The sequence below is a fragment of the Thalassophryne amazonica genome, chromosome 2, assembly GCF_902500255.1.
Source record: "Thalassophryne amazonica chromosome 2, fThaAma1.1, whole genome shotgun sequence".
Classification (NCBI taxonomy): domain Eukaryota; kingdom Metazoa; phylum Chordata; class Actinopteri; order Batrachoidiformes; family Batrachoididae; genus Thalassophryne; species Thalassophryne amazonica.
The window spans coordinates 133597023-133616137 of NC_047104.1; the positions used below are offsets into that span (position 1 = coordinate 133597023).

Consider the following 19115-nt stretch of genomic DNA (forward strand, 5'->3'; position numbering starts at 1 on the left):
TTTACAATGGTGCACTAAAATTGAAGACACCTCCATATATGGACTGTTGAACAGGTTTAAACTGGTTTTAGGATCAGATGTCCGGCCAGACATCTGACTCAGCAATCCGTTTGCCCCAGACATCCCTCCCCATGTCACTTTCCGAAGATCTTTCCCCCGCCAACTTCCCAAAGATCTTTCATGGCCTCCTGGTCTCTCCCGGTTAACCAATCAGAAGAGGATAACACCCCAACTGAACTGAACTGAACCAACTCTATAAAGACTGTGTGTTTCCAGCATTCGAGGTTCTTTGCTGAACACACAACCTGTTGGTATCATTGTTGCGTAATAAAGTGTGTTGCATTGAACCCACCCTGCGCTTGGTGAATGATGACAATCCGCTAATCTGTTCTGCTGTATTCTCCAATAAACCCTTTAAGGTCTGTATAATTGCAAATTGAATTCTGAGTTTTTTGTGTCTCTCACGATTCATGAACACGCAAGGAACACTTCCAGGTCCTTTTGGAAGTGGGGAAGGGTGATAATCTTAACAGTAGCTAGCTGCAAACTCTGTTACTTTGTGTGTAAATATAATCAATCAATCAATTTTATTTATGTAGCGCCAAATCACAACAAACAGTTGCCCCAAGGCGCTTTATATTGTAAGGCAAAGCGATACAATAATTACGGAAAAACCCCAACGGTCAAAACGACCCCCTGTGAGCAAGCACTTGGCGACAGTGGGAAGGAAAAACTCCCTTTTAACAGGAAGAAACCTCCAGCAGAACCAGGCTCAGGGAGGGGCAGTCTTCTGCTGGGACTGGTTGGGGCTGAGGGAGAGAACCAGGAAAAAAGATATGCTGTGGAGGGGAGCAGAGATCAATCACTAATGATTAAATGCAGAGTGGTGCATACAGAGCAAAAAGAGAAAGAAACACTCAGCGCATCATGGGAACCCCCCAGCAGTCTAAGTCTATAGCAGCATAACTAAGGGATGGTTCAGGGTCACCTGATCCAGCCCTAACTATAAGCTTTAGCAAAAAGGAAAGTTTTAAGCCTAATCTTAAAAATATAACCTCTTTGTCATATAGTATGTAAAAGCTTGTTCGAAATAAACACTTCTGAAACTGAAAACCCTGTTTGTGGAACCTGATAACACCTCTAGATTGATTTACAAGACATTTCATGGACTTCAGCGTGCATGCTAACATCCGCTAACTCAAAGCTAACTTCCGCTCTTGTCAAAGGCTCATGAACATAAATATTGTTTATGAATGATTGATTGATAGAGGGGTGTAGCAAGGTGAAGTCTGGATTGAAAAGACATTCCCGCTAGCTTGGCTAATGGGGAATTCCCTTTTGGCTGACCTGGGAGAGTTCTGGTCTTTAGATCGAGCAGTTCAGGGTTCGATCCCACCCCGTCCTGGCCACAAAGGTCCTCTGGTCACAGTTGGTGTGGTCGGCAGGATGTGGGTAGACACAGAACATGCTTAAATGCACCTGTGACTTCGGGACGAAGTCAAAACTGGTGGGGAGATATGTAGCAAGGTGAAGTCTAGATTGAAAAGATGTTCCCGCAAGCATAGCTAACGGGGAATTCCCCTTTGGCTGACCTGGTAGAGTTCTGGTCTTTAGTTCAAGCAGTCCAGGGTTCAACCCCACCACCGTCCCGGCCATAAAGGTCCTTTGGTCACAACTGGCATTGTCGGTAGGATGTGGGTAGTCGCAGAACATGCTTAAATGTACCTATGACTTAGGGACGAAGTCAAAAATGGTGGTGAGATATGTAGCAAGGTGAAGTCCGGATTGAAAAGATGTTCCCACTAGCTTGGCTAACGGGGAATTCCCCTTTGGCTGACCTGGTAGAGTTCTGGTCTTTAGTTCGAGCAGGGGTTCAATCCCACCACCATCCCAGCCACAAAGGTCTTCCAGTCACAGGGGTTTTACTGAACATGTACAAATTGTACGTAATGTTATGTGTCGACGCAGGTTGAGGAGCGGACCTGCGTCTGACGGAACCCAGCGCTAAAATAACCACAAAGCGGTTCCAATAATAAAACAATTTATTTCTTCCACCCTTTGGTGCATAACAACGTGTACAAACTAAAACAGCATCAGTCTGGTGGAGTGAAGGCTGGCACGCTCTCCAGCGCCCAAAAGGATCGAGGCCCGGCGCTTCTGGACTCACTTTTACCGCCAAACACCCCCCAGGTGGACACGACAAACCAACTCTCTGCGAAGGATAGAAGAGGTGAGGTAAGTCAGCAGTTACAAGCAATATCCTTCAAAAGGCACACACTATCAGCAACACATTCAGGTCTGTATTTAAGCTTTATGTAAATGAGCAGCTTCTCACAATAGGTGGAGGATCAGTTGTCCGCACGCCACGGCAGTGAGAAGCGATCTGCACAATTCTCATCACAATTCAAATATACTGCGTAACAAAATACCAAGTTACTATCAACAATTAGTCAAACAATTATTCACCTCTGATGTGTGCTGACAGCATGTGTCCCTCACCCTTCTTCCTTCACAAGCACGATGTCAAACCCAGGCGCGGTCCTCAGCGTCTCACAAACGAACACCACAAGGTCGAGTTCCCGGCAATTCTGCTTGAATCACACATGGCTTAAATGCAGAACGCCATCTCATTATCTGCTTCAGCTGAAAGTCTTTAAGGTTGCACGTGAGCACCATCCACAGGTGCTGCACATAACGTTGATGAGGGTGAAGGACTCTTCTGCCAGCACCTTCTCCACAGACAATAATCAGTTTGCATACCACCTGGAGAGCAAAGAAAAGAAAAGAACACCAAAATGTCCAGCCACACCCCCCCAACACACAACACGTAAGACAGTATGAGATTAATAATTAATGTAAATAACAATAAATGTATAATTAATTGTAATTGATATAATTATAATTAGAAATGTATAATTCATTGACTGTACATCTGCAAGCCTTTGCACAGCCCCATTCCACTATTTTATATTTATGTTTATGCAGCATTTATGTTTTTGACAGTGAACATAATTTTGCCTACTTGCTTATTTATTTATTTTTTATGTTGTGAAGCGCCTTGAGATTATTTCATCGTGAATTGGCGCTATATAAATTAATACATGTGAAATTTTGAAATTTGAATTTGTCTAAGTATTTTTCCTTTTCTTTTTACTGTTGTTTATGCACCAATGACACAAGACCAAATTCCTTGTATGCGAGAACTTATTTGGGAATAAATTTGATTCCAATATATACGAGGTCTGCTAGAAAAGTATCCGACCTTTTAATTTTTTTTCAAAAACCTGATGGATTTGAATCACGTGTGCTTGCATGAGCCAACCTTGAACCTTCGTGCGCATGCGTGAATTTTTTCATGCCTGTCGATTGCGTCATTTGCTTGTAAGCAGCCTTTGTGTGAGGACGGGTTGAGTGTTTCGGCGTTTTTTTCATTCCAAGGAAAAAGACGGAACGACTGGAGCAGCGTGACTGCATCAAATTTTGCCAGAAACTCGGTGACAGCCAGGTGGAAACCATTCGGATTATTCAGACGGCTTTCGGTGACAATCCTATGGGCATCACATAGATTAAGGAGCGGTACAACCAGTTTAAAGATGGCCGCATAACGGTGGAGAGCGAGCCACGCTCCAGGCGGCCATCAACATGCTGAAATGACCAGATCATTTCCAAAGTGAACGCTGTGGTGATGTGGGACCGTCGTATGACTAGCCGAGAAATTGCAGAAGAGGTGGACATCAGCACTTTTTCGGCACATTCCACTGTGACATAAGATTTGGCCATGAAAAGAGTCGCAGCGAAATTCATGCCGATGGCTTCGGCATGAAGCTGATGGCGGAGCAAAAGCGCCTCTGTGTTGAAGTCTCACAGGACATGTTGTGACATGCCCACCTCTTCCACAGTTTCTCAGATAGTCACACGACTGAAAAGCCACCGAAAGCCGTCTAAATCTTCCGAATGGTGGACGAGGCGTAACCGAGTCCAATATAACTTTTCTGAATCCAATATTTCTCTATGTTGGACGACTTGCCATCCATCAATTGTTATGTTCTCCACCCCCTCCCAAATTAAACAAACAACAAAGAGTCAAGTACATTAGATCAATTTATTTTGTTGTGAACAGCATATGACTGATTCAGAGTACCTTCTTAGTGTTTCTGGCATCCTTGGAGTTCAATATTTCCACCAGTTCCTCCTCTGTGAACTCAGCAAACCTCACTGGCAGAGAATTTTCTGCTGTTATTGACATGTTTGTTGCCATTTTTTCAACCAGCGTCTGTCAGCTAGTTCCTGACCTTTGTACTCGGATGCTGTGCTCTGATTGGCTAGCTGGTGGCAGTAAGCTCTAACGCTATTGGTCAGTGGGAACCGAGCCAATATAACTTTTGGTCCTAGCCTTTTTGGATCCTTTTGGATCCAACATAACTTTCTGGCACCAAGCATGCCAAAATACAGGTAAATGATGGACAGAAAGGCTAATCTGTGATTGGCTATTGCAATCTGAGTATATATATATATACATACAAGGTCTGTTAGAAAACTATCCGACCTTTTTATTTTTTGCAAAAACCATATGGATTTGAATCATGTGTGATTGCATCAGCCAAGCTTGAACCTTCGTGCGCATGCGTGAGTTTTTTCACGCCTGTCGGTTGCGTCATTCACCTGTGAGCAGGCTTTGTGTGAGCAGTGGTCCACCCCTCTCGTCGGATTTTTATTGCGAATAAAATGTCTGAACGATTTGGAGCTTTGCTGCATTAAATTTTTCCAGAAACTGTGAGAGACCTCCAGGTGGACACCATTCGGAAAATTCAGATGGCTTTTAGGGACGATTTTATGGGGATTACACAGATTAAGGAGTGCTCCAGCCGGTTTAAAGACCGCCCACAGCGGCTGAGAGCGCGGCGCACTCCGAGACAGACGTGCGGAGAAATTCGCGCATCCGGACGGAGCCGCATGGCGCAGAGCAATGCCATGATGAAGCCTCACAGGACATGTTCTGGCATGTCCAGCTCATCCACAATTTCTCGGATAGTCACACGACTGAAAAGCCACCGAAAGCCATCTGAAAGCCCTCCTGTGAGACCAACACAGAGGTGCTTTTGTCCCGCGCCATGAGCGGCTCCGTGGCGCAACCCTCCGCTTCTCTTTCCATGACAAAAACTCCTGTAACAGTGGAATGTGCCAAAAAAGTGCTGATGTCCACGTATTCTGCCATTTCTGTGGAAGTCAGACGACGTTCCGGATCAACAAAGCCTTCACTTTGGAAATTATCTGGTTGTTTCAGCGGGGTTTCAGCCTGTCGATCGGTGCTCGGAGTACGCCGCGCTCTCAGCCGCTGTGGGCGGTCTTTAAACCGGCTGGAGCACTCCTTAATCTGTGTAATCCCCATAAAATCGTCCCTGAAAGCCATCTGAATTTTCCAAATGGTGTCCACCTGGAGGTCTCTCACAGTTTCTCGAAAAATTTGATGCAGCAAAGCTCCAAATCGTTCAGACATTTTATTTGCAATAAAAATCCGATGAAAGGGGTGGACCACTGCTCACACAAAGCCTGCTCACAGGCGAATGACGCAACTGACAGGCGTGAAAAAACTCACGCATGCGCACGAAGGTTCAAGCTTGTCTGATGCAATCACACGTGATTCAAATCCATATGGTTTTAGCAAAAAATACAAATGTTGGATAGTTTTCTAACAGACCTCGTGTGTATATATATATATATATATATATATATATATATATATATATATACGAGGGCTGTCAATAAAGTAACGGTCCTTTTTATTTTTTTCAAAAACTATATGGATTTCATTCATATGTTTTTACATCAGACATGCTTGAACCCTCGTGCGCATGCGTGAGTTTTTCCACGCCTGTCGGTGACGTCATTCGCCTGTGAGCATTCCTTGTGGGAGGAGTCGTCCAGCCCCTCGTCGGAATTCCTTTGTCTGAGAAGTTGCTGAGAGACTGGCGCGTTGTTTGATCAAAATTTTTTCTAAACCTGTTAGACACATCGAAGTGGACACGGTTCGAAAAATTAAGCTGGTTTTCAGTGAAAATTTTAACGGCTGATGAAAGATTTTGAGGTGATTCTGTCGCTTTAAGGACTTCCCACGGTGCGAGACGTTGCTCAGCTCTCTCAGCCGCCGTCGTCAGCCTGTTCAAGCTGAAAACCTCCACATTTCAGGCTCTATTGATCCAGGACGTCGTGAGAGAACAGAGAAGTTTCAGAAGAAGTCGGTTTCAGCATTTTATCCGGATATTCCACTGTTAAAGGAGATTTTTTTAATGAAAGACGTGCGGGTGGATTGCAGCGTCGGGACGCAGCCGCCGCGACGCTCCACCACAGGAAAAATACCTCTGTTGAAAGCCTTAAGGACAAGTTGGAACATGTCCTGCCTGTTAAACAATTTCTCATATACTCACTCCACTGAAAGCCATCAAAAGCCGCCTGGATTTTACAAATGGTTATCAACACGGAGGTGTTTTTCCTGTGCCGCCGCACCGCGTCGGCTGCGTCCCGACGCGCGGACCCGTCCGCACGTCTTTCATTAAAAAATCTCCTTTAACAGTAGAATATCCGGATAAAATGCTGAAACCGACTTCTTCTGAAACTTCTCTGTTCTCTCACGACGTCCTGGATCAATAGAGCCTGAAATGTGGAGGTTTTCAGCTTGAACAGGCTGACGACGGTGGCTGAGAGCGCTGAGCGACGTCTCGCACGTGGGAAGTCCTTAAAGCGACAGAATCACCTCAAAATCTCTCATCAGCCGTTAAAATTTTCACTGAAAACCAGCTTAATTTTTCGAACCGTGTCCACTTCGATGTGTCTCACAGGTTTAGAAAAAATTTTGATCAAACAACGCGCCAGTCTCTCAGCAACTTCTCAGACAAAGGAATTCCGACAAGGGGCTGGACGACTCCTCCCACAAGGAGTGCTCACAGGCGAATGACGTCACCGACAGGCGTGGAAAAACTCACGCATGCGCACGAGGGTTCAAGCATGTCTGACGTAAAAACATATGAATGAAATCCATATAGTTTTTGAAAAAAATAAAAAGGACCGTTACTTTATTGACAGACCTCGTATATGTATATATATATATATATATATATATATATATATATATATATATAACACGCACACTTTACACTGGGATACCAATTAAACAACTGCAAATTATAAAGAAGACACTGCTCATATGGCCGAGGGTATTTTAGCATTGCGTTTTATTTTGCATTAATCTAAAGATGCTGTGCAAATTAACGTAAAGACATCTGTTTGTCAAATTGTTATGGGGCTCTCATAATCAGATTGAGATTAACCACAAAAATCACACATTAGTTTGTGGCCTCTGGATTGCCAATTTAGAATTCGATATGTGACAAAACAGTCTGTCCGGCCTTCAATAAAGCTTAGTCAAGTGACAGCTCCAGTCCATTGGTTTGCCTTTGAAAAAGCGTATCGTGAAAAAGACGAACGGCAATTAGCTCGGAAGCATGGCCGCCTCAGTGCCACAGGATCAATGAACTCACAGACCACCGGTTATCAGGAAAACAGACTGCTGACTACCCAGGTTTCAGTGTGGGAGGAGGAGGGAGGCAGAATGAGGCTGGATAATTAGGAAAAGCAGCCTGTATCCCCAAAGGAGGCGAGCTCTATACATGCAGCATCCCTCCGTCTCTATCGCTTTAAGAGCTCAGAGAAGGAGTGTGTGTGTGTGTGTGTGTGTGTGTGTGTGTGTGTGTGTGTGTGTGTGTGTGTGTGTGTGTGTGTGTGTGTGTGTGTGTGTGTGTGGTGAGGGGAGGGGTATTGGCTGGGGTGGAACAGTCCTGTAATGAGCAGATTTGAGAGAGAGGGAATGATAGAGCAAGAGGGAGAGAGAGAGAGAGAGAGAGAAAACAAAAAACAAGAGAGGACAGATGACTTGGTGGAACTGGGCTACAATAACAATCCCGGATGTGAGCGAGTGCTGAAATGGAGGGGGGGAAAAGATGAATAATTTTTTTATCTCCTTCTTCACAACCTCATCTTCAAGCGAGAGCGCCATCATTAGATCACAGCAGAGTAAAGGAGAAGAGGAGAAATAGAAGCAATAAGAGGAGCAGAGGAGATATTCACGCTCCGTTATGTCTTCCGAAGTGTGTTTGCGAGGTTGAGTCTGTGTCCGTAGCCACGGATGTGTGGCTCTGAACATGACTCGGATCGCTCGTTTCCAGGCCACGCTATAGGGAAATATCTTCAACTTCTCCGCTCTTGTGATTTGTGTGGATGGTGCACCGGCGCAGCAGCAGCAGCATCCCTGTCCTGGATCAGGCTCCATTTATGACGCGGTGATGCTGTGATGTTTGATTGAGCTGAGCTCTGGTGCTACTGCTGCTGCTGTTGCTGTGGGCCGCGAGCATTGCTAGGAAAGCCTATAGGCCTCGCTCGTCTGGAGCGCCCCGCTGCACGGCCCAGGCAATGGGCCGGTGAGCTCCCCGACTGCATGGAGCAGGAAGCTGGAGGAGGAGAAAGATGAGAAGCACCATGAGCCTGCATGCCCACGGGAAGTCTAACACATCACAGCATCAGTCCTCACTTCCGACCCATCAGTGACGGGTAGATTGCTTCTCAATCATAAGGTCTCTTTGAAATTTTTGGGATGAGGTACTGGAATTTTACATCCTGATCTAACAGAAGAGGGAGAGGCAAGACCCTGCACCTCCATGCTATCAGCTCCAAACAAAGCCCCCTCCCTCGTTGCTCTTTCTATTTGAACGAGACCCTTGATTCTGCTTTTCTTGACATTCTGAGTATTTGCCTAAACCTGTTTCATGCATGTCCACTGGAGGCAGGTTTGACTTTGACGATGGGGGGTCGTACTGCGGGGGGTGGGAGCAGGGCAAGGCCCACGGCCGAGGGGTCTGCACAGGGCCCCAGGGTCAGGGTGAGTATGCGGGGGCCTGGAGCCATGGCTTTGAGGTCCTTGGCGTCTACACGTGGCCCAGCGGTAACAGCTACCAGGGTACCTGGGCACAAGGCAAACGACACGGCATTGGAGTGGAGCGTAAGGGCCGCTGGGAGTACAGAGGCGAGTGGACACAGGGCTTCAAAGGTCGCTATGGGCAGCTGGAGAGCACGGCGAGCGGTGCCCGATATGAGGGGACATGGAGCAACGGTCTGCAGGATGGATACGGCACTGAAACCTACTGCGATGGAGGTAAGGTGCCAAAACCAAATTAGCTTGCTTCCAATCAGGCAACAGACAATCACACTTTGCCCTCCCAGTATCTTCTCACCGGTTCATAGACTGGATTAGGGCTGACCAGGTCATCAAAAGATGAAAACATAATTGTTTTCTTTGTATACTTGCCACTGTGCCTTTTGTGAATCTGCCAGTGTGAAAAGTACAACCACAGGGGTAGATTTGTGATGAATAATCACTAGCTGACAGTAAACAATCACCCCAGGCCTTGTTGGTGAATTGATGCCGGTTCTTTAGGCATATTTCCTATGTGGTGATGCAGTTCTATATTTTCTGTTTTATTGCTGTTCTAGTTGAGTATTATCATCTTTGTACTTGCTCCTTGGATACACTACCTCCATGACTGACATAGGCACTAGAACTAGTGAATCAGGTCACGTCTGGGAGTATGCACTGGTACTGTACATCTACTGAACTGCCCTGGATCCTGATTGACAACCACCTGGGCACACTACCAGTCCATCCCCATTTCCTGAAAGTACCCATGTATCTGCTACAGCCAGGTGACACTGCACCCATTTGCCGGGGTCCTCTGAAGCATACAGTTGATCTTCCTTCATACTGAAAGTAGTACGCCTCATCTCTATCTTGCACTATGACACAAAAAAGCTGTCAGGTTATTAATCCAGTGACCTTCTAGTAAATAAGCCACGTTTTGACATTCATGTTTCAAATCACATTTTATCTATGCTCTTTTCCCTTTAAGACAAAGTATGTGCCAAAGACGGGCTCTTATTCTTACTGAGGCAGACTCAATCAATCAATCAATCAATTTTTTTATATAGCGCCAAATCACAACAAACAGTTGCCCCAAGGCGCTTTATATTGTAAGGCAAGGCCATACAATAATTATGTAAAACCCCAACGGTCAAAACGACCCCCTATGAGCAAGCACTTGGCTACAGTGGGAAGGAAAAACTCCCTTTTAACAGGAAGAAACCTCCAGCAGAACCAGGCTCAGGGAGGGGCAGTCTTCTGCTGGGACTGGTTGGGGCTGAGGGAGAGAACCAGGAAAAAGACATGCTGTGGAGGGGAGCAGAGATCGATCACTAATGATTAAATGCAGAGTGGTGCATACAGAGCAAAAAGAGAAAGAAACAGTGCATCATGGGAACCCCCCAGCAGTCTACGTCTATAGCAGCATAACTAAGGGATGGTTCAGGGTCACCTGATCCAGCCCTAACTATAAGCTTTAGCAAAAAGGAAAGTTTTAAGCCTAATCTTGAAAGTAGAGAGGGTGTCTGTCTCCCTGATCTGAATTGGGAGCTGGTTCCACAGGAGAGGAGCCTGAAAGCTGAAGGCTCTGCCTCCCATTCTACTCTTACAAACCCTAGTTACTACAAGTAAGCCTGCAGTCTGAGAGCGAAGCGCTCTATTGGGGTGATATGGTACTATGAGGTCCCTAAGATAAGATGGGACCTGATTATTCAAAACCTTATAAGTAAGAAGAAGAATTTTAAATTCTATTCTAGAATTAACAGGAAGCCAATGAAGAGAGGCCAATATGGGTGAGATATGCTCTCTCCTTCTAGTCCCCGTCAGTACTCTAGCTGCAGCATTTTGAATTAACTGAAGGCTTTTTAGGGAACTTTTAGGACAACCTGATAATAATGAATTACAATAGTCCAGCCTAGAGGAAATAAATGCATGAATTAGTTTTTCAGCATCACTCTGAGACAAGACCTTTCTGATTTTAGAGATATTGCGTAAATGCAAAAAAAGCAGTCCTACATATTTGTTTAATATGCACTTTGAATGACATATCCTGATCAAAAATGACTCCAAGATTTCTCACAGTATTACTAGAGGTCAGGGTAATGCCATCCAGAGTAAGGATCTGGTTAGACACCATGTTTCTAAGATTTGTGGGGCCAAGTACAATAACTTCAGTTTTATCTGAGTTTAAAAGCAGGAAATTAGAGGTCATCCATGTCTTTATGTCTGTAAGACAATCCTGCAGTTTAGCTAATTGGTGTGTGTCCTCTGGCTTCATGGATAGATAAAGCTGGGTATCATCTGCGTAACAATGAAAATTTAAGCAATACCGTCTAATAATACTACCTAAGGGAAGCATGTATAAAGTGAATAGACCATTCCTCTGCAGATGATCAGTTAGCTGTTTTACAACTACCCTTTCAAGAATTTTGAGAGAAAAGGAAGGTTGGAGATTGGCCTATAATTAGCTAAGATAGCTGGGTCAAGTGATGGCTTTTTAAGTAATGGTTTAATTACTGCCACCTTAAAAGCCTGTGGTACATAGCCAACTAACAAAGATAGATTGATCATATTTAAGATCGAAGCATTAAATAATGGTAGGGCTTCCTTGAGCAGCCTGGTAGGAATGGGGTCTAATAAACATGTTGATGGTTTGGATGAAGTAACTAATGAAAATAACTCAGACAGAACAATCGGAGAGAAAGAGTCTAACCAAATACCGGCATCACTGAAAGCAGCCAAAGATAACGATACGTCTTTGGGATGGTTATGAGTAATTTTTTCTCTAATAGTTAAAATTTTGTTAGCAAAGAAAGTCATGAAGTCATTACTAGTTAAAGTTAATGGAATACTCAGCTCAATAGAGCTCTGACTCTTTGTCAGCCTGGCTACAGTGCTGAAAAGAAACCTGGGGTTGTTCTTATTTTCTTCAATTAGTGATGAGTAGAAAGATGTCCTAGCTTTACGGAGGGCTTTTTTATAGAGCAACAGACTCTTTTTCCAGGCTAAGTGAAGATCTTCTAAATTAGTGAGATGCCATTTCCTCTCCAACTTACGGGTTATCTGCTTTAAGCTACGAGTTTGTGAGTTATACCACGGAGTCAGGCACTTCTGATTTAAAGCTCTCTTTTTTAGAGGAGCTACAGCATCCAAAGTTGTCTTCAATGAGGATGTAAAACTATTGGCGAGATACTCTATCTCACTTACAGAGTTTAGGTAGCTACTCTGCACTGTGTTGGTATATGGCATTAGAGAACATAAAGAAGGAATCATATCCTTAAACCTAGTTACAGCGCTTTCTGATCATCTTCTCAGATGATATATGCTAGAATTAAACAACAGGCTCTACAAACGGATCAGTTAAACTGTCTACCAATATAATTTTGTTCAACAGATATATTGATCAGCCTGTGACAAGTTTGTTGGTCTTCCTCCATTATCACTCCGTTGGCACAGTGGACAACACTACATTATCTGTCTGATTTTGGGAAGCAATAGACTTCTCAGTATCTTTGACTTTGAGAAAGCCAAAATGAAGGATAGTTTTGAGTCTTGAATTGGAAAAATACGTACACCGAATCCAGTGTTAATTGATTGTTTTGAACAACTTGATTGGACTAATTTCAACAAAGACAGTTGGTTAATTGAGTAGAATGGGAGGCAGAGCCTTCAGCCTTCAGGCTCCTCTCCTGTGGAACCAGCTCCCAATTCAGATCAGGGAGACAGACACCCTCTCTACTTTTAAGATTAGGCTTAAAACTTTCCTTTTTGCTAAAGCTTGTAGTTAGGGCTGGATCAGGTGACCCTGAACCATCCCTTAGTTATGCTGCTATAGACGTAGACTGCTGGGGGGTTCCCATGATGCACTGTTTCTTTCTCTTTTTGCTCTGTATGCACCACTCTGCATTTAATCATTAGTGATCGATCTCTGCTCCCCTCCACAGCATGTCTTTTTCCTGGTTCTCTCCCTCAGCCCCAACCAGTCCCAGCAGAAGACTGCCCCTCCCTGAGCCTGGTTCTGCTGGAGGTTTCTTCCTGTTAAAAGGGAGTTTTTCCTTCCCACTGTAGCCAAGTGCTTGCTCACAGGGGGTCGTTTTGACCGTTGGGGTTTTACATAATTATTGTATGGCCTTGCCTTACAATATAAAGCGCCTTGGGGCAACTGTTTGTTGTGATTTGGCGCTATATAAAAAAATTGATTGAATTGATTGATTAATGTAAAGTAGTTCATTTTTTTGTGTAAAAATAAAATATGATGGGTTCAATTCCATTTATACATGGCCAAATCACAAGTTACTCTAGGTGTACTACACAAGTAAGGTCTTCACATTACCCACCCCATGAGCAACACATTAGTCACAGCGGTAAATGAAAAACTCCCAGTGGGTTTTTGTTTTTTTATTGCAGGAAGAAACCTCAAGTAGACAAGACTCTGGAGTGGCCATCTGCTGTTGCGCTTCTAACAAGACGAAACAAAATGCACAACACAAGATTGGCAGAATGTGCAATGGAAAATGTTGCAGTAAATCCATCATATAGAGTCCAGTGTCACATTGACAGGATAGGTGGAAAGACAGTGAGGTGAAGATTAGAGTTCTGGTAAAATAGACTGCTTTAGGAGCCCAGTGACTGTATTGATGCCAGATCAATTTGGGAGGCAGGAGATTTCCTATAGCTCACCAAAACCCAGATGTACCTCCAACAGCACAAGTATAAGCACTTCTGAGTTTAGACAGTGCTGTAGATGGGAGCGCATGTTATTCTAAAACTAAAAGTTGGTGGTTCAGTCTCTGGGTATTCTTGGATGTCAATGTGTCCTTGAAAAAGACACTAAACATCAACATATTCAAGTCCGAAAGCCATTAAAGACCAGCATCTTTCTGCAAAGACCATTGAGGCTTTTCAGGTTTCAAATCCCGCAAAATCTCGGAGAGGTCGCAGTGCTGCGAGATCTCAGTAACATTGAGAACTGCACTGAGATGCTCTGATCACGCTGTATTTTAACCGCTGCACACGGACAACACCATTAACATCGCAACATAAAACTATTTTTATATTGTGCCTAAAACTCTCGTGAATATATTCTCTGGGTTTATAGACGTTGTTATTGCATTTGTTTTATGTAAACATGCAAGAATCACAGGCTGTCTCTCCGCTATTTTCAGTGGGAGCTGCTGTGAGATACAATCGCTTCCTGATTATGTCGTTCTGGGAGAAAGTGAAGTTTGCTCTTTAATGTCTTGATTATTGTTCTTTACAACACTGTTTGTCCTCTTTGTTCCAGACTAATATATATAATATGTCTGAAATTTGGTTTGCACTTATTAAAGTCCACGCAGATTCAACATAACAGACATGGATTATCTGGAATATTTGTTTTAGCAAGTTTTCAGGGTATCATGCAGCACTCTCTTATTAACGTGATGAAAAGCATAAAAAATTAAATTTTCGTAGTATAATATTCATTTACAACTGTCATCGTGTAGATTCTCTATGTTGTTCTGACTGCAGCGACTGTCTCGCACGCAAGGGATTATGGGATACGTGAAAACCCCAAATGGCCCAGTCTGGTCACATTGCATATTTTAAAGTAGTTGATGAATTATTATGAAGGAGTGCAATATTCTTTAAATATCAAGTCTACTGAACACAAATGTATTTTATTTTCTGTGCATAAATGATTTTATGTACAGCCCCCTCGTGACCCTTAATTGGAATAAGCGGGTATAGGAAGCACATGAATGAGATGTAATGATGTAGTTAACAGGTCATATTCATGTGCATCAGTTAGAAGAGGTGTGCTGTTGAGGCAATAACAGATATCCGTTTCTCAAGAGGGACAGTGAAGCCACGCCCCATCATGATATGGTTGGCCCCCTTGTGGCCAACCTAAATATGTCATCTTGCACAACAGAATACTGTTAGCATAAAAGCATTATTGTGAATTTTGCCTTACAGACATCAAAGAAATTTCATGTCTAATACAAAAGATGTCTTCAGCTACTACAGATGGATGCAAATCTTAGAGTGATGTTGAAAGATTTTAGGTATCACAGTATTTAGATAAAAATGTAATGTTTTGAGGAGTTTTTCAGTGCAGAAAGTTTTCATTCCAACCATTTTCATTCAGAATGCCTGTACTGTACTTAACAACACAAACAGATGCTAATAATCTATTGTAAATTCCAGAAAACACTTAAAAGAAATTATGTCGATGTTTTCACCAAAAAAGCTAAAACATTACACCGGTTAATTATTTAAATACAATTTAAACATATTTGTAATGAACTGTGGGTCACGATGCGGTCACGATTTTATTATCCGGATGCTTAGTTTCATCATCTCCATTCTGCTTGTTTGACAATTCTTTGTTGTACTTTATTTGGTCTTTGTTAGTGTGGCCAAAAACAGTGGGTCACCCCTCTGAGTCTGGTCTGCTTGAGGCTTCTTCCTTGAGGGAGTTTTTCCTTATTACTGTTGCCTATTCCTTATTCAGGGGGGCTCTTAATGTTAACGTTTGTTCTTGTGAAGCACCTTATGTTGTGATTTGATGCTATATAAATAAATTGAAATGAAAATAATGTACCTAAAATTCTACATTGAGAGCTTATTCAACTAGTCAAACCCCCAACCCACGTCCCATTCTTATGACCACCTGTAACCATGACAACTCTGAACAATGTGAAGAAATTATGTTGGTGAAATCTAGTGGTGATGTTATGGCGGTGTTTGGACAGTCTTGTCAGCCCCCCCCCCCCTTTTGGTGGCTCCCTTAAAGGGTCACCACAGATCATCCATCTCCACTGTACACTGTTGCCTGCATCTTCTTCTGTGACAACAATCAAATGCATGTCCTCCCTCAGCACATCATCTTTGGTCTCCATCTTTTCCTCCTGCCTGTTGGCTCCATCAGCAGCATTCTTATCCCGATATACCCAATCTCCAAACTGTCCAAGCTGTTCTCTTCCCTCCTCTCAAAGCTTGTCTCCATGTGCTCCATAGTTTCACTACAGACAACAGTCATTCACAAACAATTTAGTTATGTGACAGCACAAAAATGCAAATGGTATCTTCAGAAATGTTTTCCAAAATTCATGCTGGTAATGTAATGAATAAATAGTATGTGGCTGTAGAACAACAAAATATAACAGTGCTAAAATACCCTCGGCCATATGAGCATTGGCTTCTTTATAATTTGCAGTTGTTTAATAAATTCTTAAGGTCCTATTGTCTTACGTGCAATTTGTACACGTTCAAAAAAGCCCTTCTATCAATCAGTCCATCTTAAACAATATTTACATTTTAACGGCGTCTGCAGGAGTGCGAGCATCTGTGTGGACATGAGCTTTTGACAAGCATCTCTTGTAAATGACTCCAGAGGTGTTATCAGTTTACAAAAATGGCTTTTTCAGTTTTAGAAGTGTTTATTTCTTGCTAGCTTTTACGTAATATATGACAAAGAGGTTATATTTACACACAAAGAAACAGAGTTTTGGAGCTAGCTAGACCAGGCTATGACATCACCATGCTAACGTCCACGAAAAGTCTTGTAAATAAGTTCAGGTTTTTATTAAGTTCCAACTAGAGACATTCGTCATGAAATGCCCCGCGCGCAGTACTATTTTCCATGTAAAGTGCAGTAATATGTACATGTGTGGGGTAGGTATTTGGTTGAACCCTCATGTGTTTGATGTAAACTGGGATACACAGTGAAAAAAATTGGAGATTGACATTATATTTATTTAGAGGATGTGGCCAACAGTGACCATAAAAAGTCGGTAGCCTTCGAACAAATGCAACTATTGGTAATTTTTTAAAAGTAGGTGAAGGTCACCAGCCTTCAAACCCATATGAAGTACTCCTCCAAGGCATGTACCCACCAAATATGAAGTTTTTGCAAGCAATAGGTGCCGAGGTACAGTGCGGCGAACAAATTTCAGGCGAATGATTTGACAGTTGTGACCATTGGTGACCTTGAAAAGTAGGTCAAGGCCACTGACCTTTGAAGAAGGCATGTACCCATCAAATATGAAGTTTCTGTGAGCAATAGCTGCTGAGCTACATTGCGCCAAAGGATTTGGCAGTTGTGACAAATGGTCACCTTGGAAAGTAGGTCAAGGTCACCGGCCTTCAAACCCATGTGAAGTACTCCTCCAAAGCATGTACCCACCAAATATGAAGTTTCTGCAAGCAGTGGGTGCCGAGCAATGTTGTGGCGAAGGATTTGACAGTTGTGACCATTGATGACCTTGAAAAGTAGGTCAAGGTCCCCGGCCTTCAAACCCATGCGAAGTACTCCTCCAAGGCAAATACCCATCAAATATGAAGTTTCTGTGAGCAAAAGGTGCGGAGCTACGTTGCGGTGAAGGATTTGAAAGTTGTGACCACTGGTGACCTTCAGAAGTAGTCAAGGTCACTGGCCTTTGAACCCATGTGACGTACTCCTCCAAGGCATGTACCCACCAAATACGAAGTTTTTGTGAGCAATAGGTGCTGAGCTACATTGCGGCGAACGAATTGCGGCCGGACGGACGGACGGACGGAATACCCGGATGCTATATGCCCCGCCTCGCGGCACAAGCACCACGTGGCGCATAAAAACAGTGTTTTCAGTTTTAGAAGTGTTTATTTCTCACTATCTTTTACATAATATATGAGAATCATGCATATAAACACACAAAACAAAGTGCTTTGGGAGAGAAAATCCATTGTCACAGTGCAGCTCTACTCTGACTGGCTGTCATTCCCGCCACTCAAAAACAAACGGAACAGATTGAAACAGAATGTGATTTTTTTTTTAAACCTCTTAAAATATCTTTTAAAATACCTCTTAAAATAGGCCAAGGTTAGGCATCTTTGAACTTGTCCAAGTTCTGTGTCCCAAGAATGCTCCCTGTGAATTTCAAGACTCTGGCAGTAATCGGACTGGACTTATTCTGAGCACAGACAGACAGATGGATGGATGCAAAGCCTTGGCAATAGCCGATGGCCATATTTGATTGCCGTCCTGCAAAAATCTAATGTTACTTCCCCTCCAGCTGATATGATGTAAAACGTGCAGTGATACAAAGACAGATCACTCTCATGCTGCCCTACTGACCAGCCTTTATTATTAGAAAACAACCTTATTAGAAAAACAACAGAGCCATAGCACAGAAATATAGGCCGCATGTCTAATATTAGAAATTAAATCATGTTGAAATGTCTTCTCTTCCATCACCCAGGTTCTGCCTTTCAGACCCTTAATTAAAACCTCTCCCCTCTGCATCCCACTGTACAGTCGCCACAGCAACAAGAGACAGCGGGTCAGGATGTCACTGGAGACCAGCTCGCAGCTCTTCTGCAGTTTGATTAGCTCTCAGGTGCTGTCAATATGACTGTTACTTTGAGGGCTTCTTACAGTGCACCACCAAAGGATGGAGAGTGAAGTCAAATCAGTGATACAGGTGGACCACGCTGCCTGTGCACAGCTGAGGCCTGTTTACACTGCTGCTTTATTAACACGCTCTTTAAAAAACAAACAAAACAACTGAAGGGTTCGTGGAAGAAACCATTAAAAAAGACTGCATCACCCAAACGCTCTGCTGTGCTTTTCTGCTCATGTGGAAGCCCGCCATCAGATGAACTGGGTGTAGCACGCACGAGCTGACACATTTTTCCCAGCCATAAATGGGCTGCATCATTTGCACCATGCACACACACGCACACACACACACAGTGTGTCAACAGAGCTGGTGCTCATTAAAACACTAGCAGGCCTCTCGTCTCTACATAATACAGACCACAAGCACTCTTGTGCACTGACGGCCCGGTTGAGCACGAGACAGCACAGGTTTTGATTCCAGTACAAAGGACAGCTCCGGGTGCACGGACACTGGATGCATATTCAAAAAGCCCAGAGCGGATCATTACTTCTTCAGCGGAAGTAATAAGCTAAACAAGTCCATTTGACCTGACTGTCTGTAATCACAACTATGTGTGTGCAATGCTAAAATACCATCGGCCGTATGAGCATTGTGTTCATTATAATTTGCAGTTATTTAATTAATTATTAAGATCCTATTGTCTTACGCACAATTTGTACATGTTCAAATCACATCATCATTTGTTCATATTGTACAAATCAAGGAATATTTCTCAATCACCCTCTGTG

The 19115-nt window shown here is 43.3% G+C and overlaps 1 protein-coding gene across 1 annotated transcript in view; it reads left to right on the forward strand.

Moving 5' to 3' along the window:
- The first annotated feature begins 7805 nt into the window (after positions 1-7805).
- Positions 7806-19115, forward strand: part of si:ch211-146m13.3 (junctophilin-3) — a 52677-nt gene continuing 41367 nt past the window's right edge. The window contains 1 exon segment of the mRNA XM_034193891.1: positions 7806-9202. Coding sequence (XP_034049782.1) covers positions 8821-9202 — 382 coding nt within the window. The 5' untranslated portion in view covers positions 7806-8820.